This window comes from Barbus barbus (genome assembly GCF_936440315.1).
Source record: "Barbus barbus genome assembly, chromosome: 21".
In the NCBI taxonomy this organism is placed as follows: domain Eukaryota; kingdom Metazoa; phylum Chordata; class Actinopteri; order Cypriniformes; family Cyprinidae; genus Barbus; species Barbus barbus.
Window position 1 is genome coordinate 31,064,464 of NC_136749.1, and position 13,714 is coordinate 31,078,177.

Here is a 13,714-nt window from a genome sequence, read left to right on the forward strand (position 1 = left end):
TAGAAATCTAAAATACATGTTCTGATGTAGGCTACTGTCAATGTAGTTTGCATAATCATCAGTAAAGTGTGTTCTGAGATCTGAGGTCTTCTATATTAGTTATATCACTGAGGAGCGTTACGCATCGTTGGAGAATCCTGGAGTGTGACGGGGAACCCCAGTATTACAGCACAGTCACACAAGCCATGATACAAAGTTACAGAAACTAAGCAACCGAAAGCAATATATGTCTTCCTCAGATGTAATGTTAGTTCTGTACTTCAGCGTTGGGTAAAAGAGCAATATAATCTCTTTGTGTTAGAGAAAACTGCTTACATGTAGGCTATGGGAAACAGCAAAGATGTTGAATAAAAAATACACGCAATCAGCTTTTCCACGTTTATACTGACCCCGATAATCAAAACTTCTACTTAGCACTTGCTCCATTTCTGCAAATCAGTTTTTGTGAATGAATGACTTGATCCACATATGGCCTTCATCAACAGCTTGCGGCACCTGCTGCTGAGCGGCTGACATCAGCTGGAGATCCTGCATCGGGGCTCTACTGCTATTCCTGCGGGTCCCAGATGTGCAACGCTGAAGTTTCTGCCGAATTTTAACCACTGAATTTGCGACAGGGTATTCAGAAAGTGAAATAAAATGACCGAAATTTGCATCTTATTTTTAAACAGACTGAATATTTGGGAAGTGAATTCTGGAAGGTGAATATGAATTATTTAATTTTTAATTACGAAAATGTGTGTAAAATATTTTGAATTGAAATATTCACAGCTTAAATAAACAACTATGTTAAATTTCAGGACCTAAAAATGCAAGCCCTGGAAATACAAGGCATCTTATTTTCGATTTGTGGAATTCAGCATGCTTTATGTTTCAAAAACTATTGTCATTATTCTGCTTCCATAGAAAGGAATAAAACTGTAAAGAGAAAAAATAAACTCTTTAAATATTGGAATATACAGATGCAAAAAACCGTTCTGACGATAAGCAGCCAATGCCTGATGTCTTGCCTTTAATTCCTTCTTGGTAGAAGGATGGACGATAAGAAAACCCCATACTGCTGGATCTGTGATGATCGAGGTTTTCTGTCACGTACCGCTCTGAGACAAGGTAGAGATCCAAGTGCAGTTTTATTGGGATGTACAATCGTAGTCAAAAAACAGGCCTAAAAAACACAAGATAAAAGAACAAACCTCAGAACGTGCAGTGTAACAATAGCAAAACCTTGGTGACAAATGCAGACACAAACACAGTTTAAATAGAGAGACAAACTAATACAAATGACACAACTGAATACAATCAGTCCAGATGAGACTGGGCAAAGAACTATGGGAATTTGAGTTCATGGCCATGAAGCAGTGGGAGAGGAGAGTACCATCAAGTGGACAGTCTAGGGCACAACAACTAGACCCCATGACACTGTGACACACATGGTCCGAACTTCCCACTCTTGCAGAATCTGATGAACATTTGACAAAGTATTGATTGGAAAAAAAGTTTCAAGCTAGATTTTTCACACTCATACATACCAAACATGAATATAAACCCTATTCAGTAATTATTCAAAATACCTACATAATGAGTGATTAGGACATGATAGTCAAATGTGTGGGTTACATACATAATATGGAGTTATGCATAGAAATCATTAGTTGCTCGTAAGTCCTATTAAGATGATTTTGGGCCATAAAAGACCGTTTCTGTGCTATTCTGTGGATGTGAGAATATGTTCTGTGAAGACCAAAGAGGTTAAAAGGTCTCATTAGGAATTTCAGTCTGGTTCTTGTCCTGGGTAGGGGAACTCACCCAACAAAGTCTCTATTAATGATTTTGGTCAAGATGTGATCATCAATCTTGGTTACTTGTCCCAAATTTGACAATCTCCTTCCTGAGTTGAGATTATCAATGTGTTCTTTTGTGTTAATGTTGTAAGTTGTTCTGTGAAAGAGGCTTGTTGGTTAGGCTTGCTTCAGACGGGCTGGCGCTAGGGATCTGATTTATGATGGACATCCTGTTGTCTTGGGCATCTGTGGAATTTCGGCTCCTAATGTTTTGATCTTCTGATCGAATGTTAAATTGTCTGATTCGCTCTGATATCCTAAAGGAGACATTTGTTGGTCCCTATGATGAAAAAAGCTTATAAGATATAAATCACACAGAATGAAGTATTTTGAGAGTCTAAAAATGCCTGTAGTTTTGTGTGAGGGGTAGGTTTAGGGTTAGGGTTTGTATATTAGAAAAACCATTACATCTATGGAATGAACCCATAATAATAGGAATATGGTCACCATGATTTTGCCAAGTAAGACATGTTCCTGGATCAACATTACTGTCCAAAAATATAGACTTAACCCAATCCCTACCCCTAGACCTAACCCTACCCATAATTTATTCCTAAAATCAATGGCAAATTATAGCTGATTAACAAGGGTGTAGAAGCAAACTAACCCTGATCATAAGCCTAAAACATATATTTGCTGAAAAGTTATCTCTCAGTTCTGATTGGTTGATTGGAATGTTGTTCCAGGATAAACATGGACGTTGATCCAGGTACATGTTGTACTTGGTGAAATCACCCTCACCTGTGTGTGTGTGTGTGTGTGTGTGTGTGTGTGTGTGTGTGCGCACGTGTGTGTGTGTGTGTGTGTGCGCGCGCGCGCGCGTGTGTGTGAGAGTGTGTGTGTGTGTGTGTGCGTGTGTATGTGTGTGGAAGAGTGTGTGTGTGTGGAAGAGTGTGTGTGTGTGTGAGTGAGAGTGTGTGTGTGTGTGTGTGTGTGTGTGTGTGTATGTGTGTGGAAGAGTGTGTGTGTGTGTGAGTGAGAGTGTGTGTGTGTGTGTGTGTGTGTGTGTGTGTGTGTGTATGTTTATATGGTTTATGAGGACACAAATGTGTATAATGACATGGGTATGACAGAGGTATTACAATATGAAGGTGGTTTATGAGGACACTGCCTATGTCCCCGTAATTCAAAAGGCTTAAAAAACATACTAAATGGTGTTTTTTTGAAAATCTAAAAATGCACAAAGTCTCCTGTGAGGGCTAAGTTTAGGTGTAGGGTTGGTGTAGGGCAATAGCACACACAGTTTGTTCAGAATAAAAACCATTACGCCTATGGAGAGTCCAAACATGTGTGTGTGTGTGTGTTGAGTCCGTCCAGATGAATCAGACTTTGACCTTGACTCGTGTATGTCAGTCTGAGTCCTATAGGTGGCGCTGCAGAAGATCAGTGTATCTCCAGAAGTCTTGAGCTCAGGCTGGAGACTCCTTCAGCAGCAGGACACACTCAGGTAAGTCACCCGTCTGTCTCGCTAAACATCATATACGGGTTAAACGTCGGGGTGTTTGTGTTACTGAGACTGAAGTAAAGCTCTCCTGGAAGAACTTCTTATGTAACTGTTCCTCGTCTGTCCAAAGTTCAGATATTTGTCCATGAGTGAACGAATTCAGTCATAAAAGTTAACATCAAATCCTTCATCAGTGCAGCTGTGCTCCAGATCTCAGTTTGTTATTCTGATATAACTCAGTTATTTCTAGCTAAACATTTTAACAAGAGTAAAACACCAAAGTAAAACCACATTATTCTCTGTTTTCCTCAAGCTTGTTTTTATTCCAGTTTTGTCTCCAGTGTTTCGGTCTCAAAGTGACTCTTTCTGCACAAAGGTTTGTTTGTCCACTAGCTACTGATTTACTACCTGCAATAGTCACTGCAAACACACCGGCTTTATTACTGTTGATCTGTACAGATTCACCTCTGACAGAGATAAAGACCTTCAGCACAAACAGGCCAAAACTCATCATCATTTACTCGCCTCATGTTCTTCATCACTTTCTTCTGTGGAACATCAAAGAAGATATTTTGGAGAATGTGGGGAACCTAACAGTTTGGGTTCTCATTGCCTGCCTTTAACTGCAAATTGAGTGTTTAATGTCGTCCTTTTGCATTATTGACACACTATTTTCCTGTTTAATACTGTAAAGCTGCTTTGACACCATCTGTATTGTTAAAAGCGCTGCATAAATAAAGGTGACTTGACTTGACAAAAAATATAATGTCAGCTAAATAAAGCTAATAAAGTCCACTTCATCATCTTTTGTGTTCCACAGAAGAGAGTCTGAGTCTTTGGATTGGTGTGAGGGGAGGAATAAATGATGACAGAATGATTTTAGGATGTTTTTAACTCTTTCCCTGCCAGCGTTTTCAAAAAACACAAAAAGTTGCTAGGTGCCGCCAGCATTTTTGATCATTTTCATGGCCCCCAGAATATTTTATTGTATGAATATCTGATCATGCAATATGTCAGAACAGAAAGAACAGAACCTTTGCTTTTAAACAAAACAACCCGCTTTATTCTAGCTTCATGCAATCTTTTTAACTCAATCAATAACACAAACATCCTTTATGTATTTAATCCCATTTTATTAAGCTGACCTTCCATGAACCAATTCAACCATACTAATAAGCAAAAATTACTCTAGATAAATGTTTTCTTTTATTGCTGAGGTGTGTGAACTTTCTTCTTCTGCGTTCTACTGTACAGATGTGCATTTTTGAGTTGAAATACTTTTCCTTCAGCCTGAGGCATATTCATTTCACTTTTGGTGTGAAAGGGCTTTTATATTTGCCAAAAATAGAACTTTTTTATATCAAAAACAAGCATGCTGCATGCTGGGAGATTTTATACACCTGTGGCATTGCGTTTGAGGTGTGTCCCAATATTTCTGTCCATGTAGTGTGTATATGGCAGACACTAGTGTCACTATTCAGCTCAGTAACGGTGTCAGTGTTGTCAAATTCCTCAGTTATGAAACAATTTCAGCTGTAAAGCAGCTCAAGACAATAGACTCATTATTGAGACCGAGTATTGTTCAGGATGAAACATATTTAATTCCTCAGCTGAGAAAGTGTTTGATCATTTTCTGATAGCACCGAACTCTCTCTGATTGATGAAGCAGATGCTTGTGTCAGCAGAAAGTGTTCAGTCGGGTTGGTTTGTTTCTGTGTGGATATATTTAGTAAGGGCAAAGTCTGGATGGTCATTTTTAGAATCAGGGCTGATGTGCAAATAAACACCTGAACGAGAGCCGAGTGTGAGGAGACAGAGAGCCGGGAGAATAAAGAGAGTGTGAGAGACAGAGAGTGTGTGCAGTGACTGGAGTATAGAGGATCTGTCAGGATGGGAGGTGAGTATGAACACATAGAGCTTCTCGAGATCTTCAGACTGATGATCCATGCTGCCAGAGTCTTCTGAGATCTGCTCCTCTAGACCTGAGGAAGGATTCTGTGTAAATGCTTCATGTCATGATAGATCTTTGCTCAGCTGTGGCTTTGACAGAGATCTGATCTAAACTATAGAAGTGTCAGTCAGTCATTCTGGATCAAACTTGCTGCAATGAAACCTGCTAACCACTTAATTGTCGATCAGCTTGATATACAGTAGAATGTATATATTCAAAGATTGTGCATGTCATTTGGATTCTTGAATTATTTAAATATTGAATTATGATTTTATATGCATATAATTACACTGTTTTATAATTATTAAAATCATTTTATTTCAAATGTCTTATGCACATTTATTTTATTTGTAGTTTTTTATAATTTGTTCCTTGTTCCACTTACATTTGTGTATATAGTATAATTTTGTAAAATAATTGTACAGTAATTATGAATCATGTTGAAATCTGAATAAACTTCAGGCAGACGTCAAAGACAGTCAACATTTAATGCATCGCAATTTAATCACAATTGAACTGAATCATTGTTTTTACTGTCAGTGTGATTGTATTATATCTAGTGTGTGTGTGTATATGTGTGTGTGTGTGTGTGTGTGTGTGTGTGTGTGTGTGTGCGAGTGTGTGCGAGTGTGTGCGAGTGTGCTAAAATACTAAATGAAGTTTATCTTAAAATGTAAAAATGCACAAAGTCTCCTGTGAGGGCTAAGTTTAGGTGTAGGGCAATAGCACATACAGTTTGTACAGTATAAAAACCATAGAAGTCTATGAAAGTCCTCACAAGTATAGCAAAACCAACATGTGTGTGTGTGTGTGTGTGTATAAATGTGTGTGTGTGTATAAATGTGTGTGTGTGTGTGTGTGCGCGTGTGTTTTTGTGACAAATGAGGACATAAATTTGTATAATAACACAGGTATGACAGGTATAACAAAGTGAAGGTGACTTTTCAGGACATTGCCCCATGTCCCCTTATAAATCATACAGAGTGAGGTTTTTTTGGGGGAAAGTAGAAATGCACAAAGTCTCCTGTGAGGGCTAAGTTTAGGTGTAGGGTTGGTGTAGGGCAATAGCACACACAGTTTGTTCAGTATAAAAACCATTACGCCTATGGAGAGTCCCCATAAACCACAAAAACCAACGTGTGTGTGTGTGTGTGTGTGTGTGTGTGTGTGTGTGTGTGTGAGTGTGTGTGTGTGTGTGTGTGCCTGTCTCTCATTGGCTGAAGCGTCTGTCAGTCAGAGTGTCATGTGATCACGTGTCTGAGCTGCTGCTGCTGTGTTTGCAGTGAACTGTATCTTCAGCTCTCTATTGTCTGTCTCATGGATTTATTTTATCCAGCATTGGCTCTGTTCATTCATCCTCCCTGTCTCTGTCTGTCTGTCTCTTTGTGTTGTGACCTTGCTTTTCTCTTCATAAATCTTTCTCTCCATGAACAGAATCTCAGCAGATGTAGTCAGACGTGTTTCTCTCTTCAGTGTTTTGCAGGATCTTGTTTCATCACTCTCACATCAAACACACGCGTCTGCTCTCTCTAGTTTCTCTCTTCTCTCTGCTCTTGTTTTCTTCTTTTCGTTTGCTTGTCCTTGACAAACACTCATCCCGAAATATTCATCACGAAACATCACAAACATCTTCATCCAGCAGTCATGAAGAGAGACCCGTCCTCATCACTGACTCGCTGCGAGCGATTGATCAGATCAATCAGTAGATCACATGAAAGACTGGCTGGAGTGTGTCATGGCATGAGAGACATCATCATCAGTTATACAGTTTAAAGTCACTAGACACAGATATTAGTATTCCAGAGGGATGTGTGGTCAAATTAAACGATTGTGTGTTTAATATTTGGTCAAAATATTTCTCTCATTGTGTGATACTTTTGATGAAAAGAATATGAATCTGTCTGTCTGTCTTTCTGTCCTTCCATCTGTATGTCTCTGTCTGTTCATTCATCTGCCTGTCCATCTCTCTCTGCATCTGTCTGTCTCTCTATCCGTATCTCTGTCTGTCTGTCTCTGTCTGTGTGTCTGTCTTTATCTCTCTGTCCATCTGTCTGTCAATCCGTCCGTCCATTCGTCTGTCCATTCATCTGTCTGTCTGTCTCAGCTCGTATCAGGCGTTACTCAGACGCCATGACTCTGCCGGACTCCTTCATTCAGAAGCAGCAGTTGGACGCATCGATGGCTGACACGTTTCTGGAGCATCTGTGTCTGCTGGACATCGATCAGGAGCCGATCACTGCGCGCAACACCAGCATCATCTGCACCATCGGTTAGTCACGGCAGCGCCACAATACAATCATAATCATCAGAATTACATAATACATTTTCATTTGAATTTTTATATCTGACATTGAATTTGAGTAGATATTTACATTGAAACGGTTCATCCTTTCCCTGGGAATCGAACCAATGACCATGGTGTTGCTAATGCCTGTTCAACCTTCTGAGCTACAGGAAAACCTATTTTTAATATTTTTTTATTTTATAATTTCAAAAAAGGCCCCGCCTCCCGCTCCATCACCAAACTGCAGGAGATGGTGAAGGCCGGTATGAACATCGCCAGACTGAACTTCTCTCACGGCTCTCATGAGGTGTGTGTGTGTGTGTGTGTGTGTGTGTGTGTCTCTATGACACACGTTCAGCGTCTCACATGTATCTCTTCTAGTATCATGGAGAGACGATCCGTAACATCCGTGAGGCGGTGGAGACGTTGACCTCTGACCCGCTGTACTACAGGCCTGTGGCCATCGCTCTGGACACCAAAGGACCGGAGATCCGCACCGGCCTGGTTAAAGGGGTACGACTGGCCTGAGTAGAGGAGTGTGTGTGTGATAGTGAGTCAGACACTCAGTGTATGTGTGTGTGTGTGTGTGTGTGTGTGTGTGTCAGTCTGCGGACGCTGAGGTGATGCTGGAGCGAGGAGCGTCGGTTCGAGTGGTGACGGCAGAGGTGGATCGTGATAAGACGGACGGGTTGGTGATCTGGGTGGATTATCCCAGCCTGCCGCGCGTGCTCAAGAAAGGAAGCAGGATATTCATTGATGACGGCCTCCTCGCACTCAAAGTCCTGGAGATTGGTACAGCAAACAAACATCAGCTCATTTTTTTACATAATACTTTAAATGACATAGTACTGTATGTAATTCAAATGCTTTAAAATAATATTTACCATTTCAATTACATACAATTTTTTTATTGTAGTAAAGAGAATGAGAATATTTTGCATTGCTATACTGAAAATTGTCATAATGAATTTCTTTTTATATGCTATGTAATATGCTTTATTTTTTATTTATGCATAAAATAATTTCTCAGTTTTCTTTCTTTCTTTTTTGGTAGTGGTACTGTATATCCCGCACACATTTTTTGATATTTTTATAAGCTTCACCCTGTTATTGTTTGTTTGTTTTTTGTTTGTGGTCTTGAGGTGCAAAATCTTATATATTACTTTTATATCGTGATATTTGGATATCACTAATGATATGTTTAATCAGTAATCATTCTTTCTTCTGGACACTTTAAAAGAAACCCATTCAATTCTATTCCACAAATACATTTATTTATCAGATTTCATTATTTAATTGCTGCAGATGTGTTTGATTGCTCCTCCAGCTACAGTCCTCGGATTTAAAACAAGTTGTACAAAGATAATGAAAACTAAAAATTAAAAAGTGTTTCTGATCTCCTAAACTCTTCTGTCAGGTGAGACATGGGTGGAGGCTCGCGTTGAGAACGGTGGCATTCTGGGTAGTCGTAAAGGTGTGAATCTGCCGGGAGCGGATCTGGTGAACCTGCCATCGGTGAGCAACCGTGACCGATCCGACCTACTCTTCGGCATGGAGCAGGATGTGGACATCATCTTCGCCTCCTTCATCCGCTCGGCTGAGGACGTGAGGGCAGTGAGGAAGGCGCTGGGAGCCAAAGGACAGATCATCAAAATCATCAGCAAAGTAGAGAGCAGACAGGGTGTTCAGAAGTGAGACTGATACACTGTGTACGCTTCCACATGCTTCAAAACACTTCCAAACACTTCAGTACGCTTCCGAACACATCAACACGCATTCACACACTTCCACACGCTTCAACATGCTTCCACACTCTTCAACACACTTTAACACTCTTCCATATGCTTCAACATGCTTCAACAAGCTTCAACTCGCTTCAGCATGCTTCCACACTCTTCAACACGCTTCAACAATCTTCAACACGCTTCCACACGCTTCAACACGCTTCCACACTCTTCAACATGCTTCCACACTCTTCAACACGCTTCAACACTCTTAAACACGCTTCAACATGCTTCCACACTCTTCAACACACTTTAACACTCTTCCATATGCTTCAACATGCTTCAACAAGCTTCAACTCGCTTCAGCATGCTTCCACACTCTTCAACACGCTTCAACAATCTTCAACACGCTTCCACACTCTTCAACATGCTTCCACACTCTTCAACACGCTTCAACACTCTTAAACACGCTTCAACATGCTTCCACACTCTTCAACACGCTTCAACACTCTTAAACACGCTTCAACATGCTTCCACACTCTTCAACACGCTTCAACACTCTTCAACACACTTCAACACTCTTCAACATGCTTCCACACTTCCACTGAGGGAAGTCGTGGCCTAATGGTTAGAGAGTCGGACTCGTAATCCAAAGGTTGCGGGTTCGAGTCTCGGGCCGGCAGGGATTGTAGGTGGGGGGAGTGAATGTCCAGCGCTCTCTCCACCCTCAATACCACGACTGAGGTGCCCTTGAGCAAGGCACCGAACCCCCAACTGCTCCCCGGGCGCCGCAGCATAAATGCCCACTGCTCCGGGTGTGTGTTCACTGCTGTGTGTGTGTGTGTGTGTGTGTGTGTGTGTTCACTGCTGTGTGTGTGCATGTTGGATGGGTTAAATGCAGAGCATGAATTCCGAGTATGGGTCACCATACTTGGCAGTATGTCACTTCACACTCTTCAACACTCTTCCACACCCTTCAACATGATTCAACACTCTTCCACATGCTTCAACACACTTCCACATGCTTCAACATGCTTTACATGCTTCAGCACACATCCACACACTGCAACATGCTTTAACATGCTTCCACATGCTTCAACACGCTTCTACACTCTTCCACATGCTTCAACACGCTTCTACACTCTTCCACATGCTTCAACATGCTTCAGCACGCTTCCACACGCTTCAACACTCTTCCAAACGCTTCCACACACTTCAACATGCCTCCGCACATTTCCAAACACTGCCACATGCTTCAACTCACTTCCACATGCTCTTGTGCTCTGTCTCCTCACATCTCATCATTTATCACTGTAGTTTCGAGGAGATTCTGAAGGAGAGCGATGGCATCATGGTGGCTCGTGGTGACCTGGGCATCGAGATCCCGGCGGAGAAAGTCTTCATTGCTCAGAAGATGATGATCGGACGCTGTAATTCTGCAGGCAAACCCGTGATCTGTGCCACACAGGTGCGTCATGCATGATCCTGATGATCAGAACAATGAAACGAATGAAAATTTTGTCCATTAAAATCAAGAATTTAGATCAGCACTGCTCAACCATTCTGACTATGAGGACAATATTTGAAGTCCTATTCTGATACTAGTTTATGTACAGAAACTAGTGGCAATTTAATTTAATATTTATTTATATTTAATATTTATAATATTTACATTTAATTTTCATTGTCAAAGACAATATTCGAAGGCCTTCAAGATATTTCTGGTACTAGTTTGTTTACAGAAACTATTGGCAATTTCATTTAATATTTATATAGAGTAAATATTATAAATATATCTGTATATATATATATATATATATATATATATATGTATATATATATATATATATATATATGTAAATTTATTTTATTCTATATTTAACTTATAAATAAATGTATAAGAATAATTTAAATCTAATGCATTTAATATGTATGATAATATATCTAAATACCTAAAGTACCTCATTAAAATCATATAAATTCTATTTAGAATAATTTTTCATTAAACTAACATTTAAAATGAATTAATTATATAAATAAAATAATTACATCATTTTTAATTATTAAAATTGTAAATAATTACATTGGGGGGGGGCATTTACAACTGGCTCGCAATTTCTTCCAACTTATAATAAAAAAAATAATAATTTCCATAGTTTTTTTCCATGAAGTATAGAAATTCAAATTTCCCACATATGTCCCAGTTTCTAAAAGCATGTATTTTCTTAGTTTAGAGGAGAAACAGAAATGAGATTTAATTCTGACACTGACAGCTGTTTTGCAGCACTGCTTCGACACACACACACGACCTGATTCATAATATGTGTCTGTGTGTGTGTGTGTGTGTTCAGATGCTGGAGAGTATGGTCCATCACACGCGTCCCACCCGTGCAGAGAGCAGTGATGTGGCCAATGCGGTGCTGGACGGAGCCGACTGTGTCATGCTGTCTGCAGAAACGGCCAAAGGAAGCTTCCCTGTAGAAGCTGTCGCCATGATGCACTCGGTGTGTGTGATTGCGTGACCTCTGACCCCTCTGTCCTGTCACTGCCATCTCACTCTCTGTCTGTGTGTGTGTGTGTCAGATCTGTCGCGAGGCTGAGGCGGCCATCTTTCATCAGCAGCTGTTTGAAGAGCTGCGCCGCTTGACCCCGCTGAGCTCCGACCCCACAGAAGTCACGGCCATCGGAGCCGTCGAGTCATCCTTCAAATGCTGCGCTGGAGCCATCATCATCATCACCACGTCCGGCAGGTACACACACACACACACTCACACACAAATACACTCAAATACAAACTTGCACAAATATAAACACACACTCACTAACACATACACAAACATATTTAAGTTTAAATGTAACAGTGATGGTCATATTAGATCACAATCAATCAGAACATCTGTGATATTTCCTATTGAGTAGGATTTAGACCAATGAGATTTCACTATCTGTGCAGTGAGAAACAGAGACACACACATTTCTGCTTTTTATGTCTTCACCATGTGGTGTGTGTGTCTGTGGTGCAGGTCGGCTCATTTATTATCTCGATATCGTCCTCGCTGTCCAATCATCGCCGTGACGAGGAACGTCCAGGTGGCCCGTCAATCACAGCTGCTCCGCGGCGTTTTCCCTGCCCTCTTCAGAGCTCCACCCGCCGACGTATGGGCCGATGACGTGGACAACCGCGTCACGTTTGCCATAGACATCGGTGAGTGTGTGTGTGTCTGTTAGTGTGTGTACAGCGTGTGTGTTAATGTGTGTGTAGTGTGTTTATCTTACAAAATAAAGCATATAACCTTCATAAACTCAAATAGGAAATGAAACAGTAATTGAATTAAATGTGTTCTATTCTGTGTCCTAAACTCCTGAAACACTGCGTTCTCATATTTTAGAGCAGTCAATGCAATTTGACTGCAAAAAAAGAAATCCATTAAATCTTTGTGTGTGTGAGCAGGTAAAGCGCGGGGGTTCTTCAGGGCGGGTGATATGGTGATTGTTGTCACCGGCTGGAGTCCTGGATCTGGACACACGAACATCATGAGAGTGGTCACTGTGCCCTGAACCAGAGCCTCTGATTGGCTGGAGTCACTGATTGACAGTCCTGTGCTAATTAACTCTGATTATATGAGTCAGTGTTGATTTCTGCTTCACTGACACCCTTCATATGTCAATCATTTCTATAGCAATAAATGAATGAAAGAAGCCATGTGTGGTGTTTTTATTTTCCTGTGATAAACCGCTAACACACAGTCTCTCCTCATGATCTTCTATTGTTTTTGTCTGTAAACATGCACTAGACTGGCGTTTTTATCACTTGTGTTCCCATCTCACGTCATCTGCAGCGTTCTGAAAATACACAGCTCTAGTGTTTTTATATTCAAAATGTCACAAACTAACCTAAATTTACTAGTAAAAAAAACATTAGTGTAAAACTTAAAAACATGAAAACTCTGCCTTCAGCTTTTAAGTATAATCAAATTGTCTGTACAAACGTAAATCACATTAAACTGACTTTAAAAATCGAGTTGAAACTGAACTTAAAAAAAAATTGAAATTGGTTAAATTAATTTGATGAGTTAAAGCAATGGAAAAACATGTTTAGTTATTATTGATCATATATACAGTATTTAATAACTCTTCCTCCAGTGAAAGTGTTCTGGTCTGAATCAGGAGAGAAATCTGCACAGATCCAGTTTAAAACAGCTCTAAACTAATATGTGTCTGAAGCTCCAGCTCTAGATGTGCTTGAATATAAACCTCCTCTGATGAATTCATGCCTGTTTGAGCTTTTGAATACTTGATTATTTATGAAAAGCTCTTTCTAAGAGTGAGATCATTTATTGATATCCAGATCAGATGCGAATATGAGGCTGTGATGTTTGTGTATCTGGCTCTCATCATGATTGTGAATTTCTTAATGCTGTAGCTGTTCAGAGTCAGAGAAACAGACACCAGTGACTAACAGCTGTCTCT

At 40.3% G+C, this 13,714-nt stretch overlaps 1 protein-coding gene across 3 annotated transcripts; it reads left to right on the top strand.

Moving 5' to 3' along the window:
- The first annotated feature begins 3,148 nt into the window (after positions 1–3,148).
- pklr (pyruvate kinase L/R) lies at positions 3,149–12,941 on the top strand. 3 transcript variants are annotated; one of them, XM_079445607.1, is made up of 11 exons: positions 3,149–3,288; positions 7,341–7,505; positions 7,736–7,827; positions 7,902–8,033; positions 8,126–8,312; positions 8,938–9,211; positions 10,562–10,712; positions 11,596–11,748; positions 11,828–11,994; positions 12,268–12,449; positions 12,696–12,941. In XM_079445607.1, exons 2-11 carry the CDS (start codon positions 7,367–7,369, stop codon positions 12,800–12,802), a joined length of 1,584 nt encoding a protein of 527 aa, XP_079301733.1. In that variant the 5' UTR covers positions 3,149–3,288; positions 7,341–7,366; the 3' UTR covers positions 12,803–12,941. The 3 variants fall into 3 exon arrangements, with proteins under 3 accessions (XP_079301733.1, XP_079301731.1, XP_079301732.1); XM_079445605.1 differs by lacking the exon at positions 3,149–3,288 and adding an exon at positions 5,049–5,182; XM_079445606.1 differs by lacking the exon at positions 3,149–3,288 and adding an exon at positions 5,145–5,284.
- Positions 12,942–13,714: the final 773 nt, after the last annotated feature.

What these genes read in the sequence shown, in the direction of transcription:
- pklr (XM_079445605.1), top strand. An exon ending in TCTCTCACGGCTCTCATGAG is followed by an intron (nt 7,828 to 7,901) that starts GTGTGTGTGTGT and finishes TATCTCTTCTAG; the next exon opens with TATCATGGAGAGACGATCCG. An exon ending in CCGTGATCTGTGCCACACAG is followed by an intron (nt 10,713 to 11,595) that starts GTGCGTCATGCA and finishes GTGTGTGTTCAG; the next exon opens with ATGCTGGAGAGTATGGTCCA.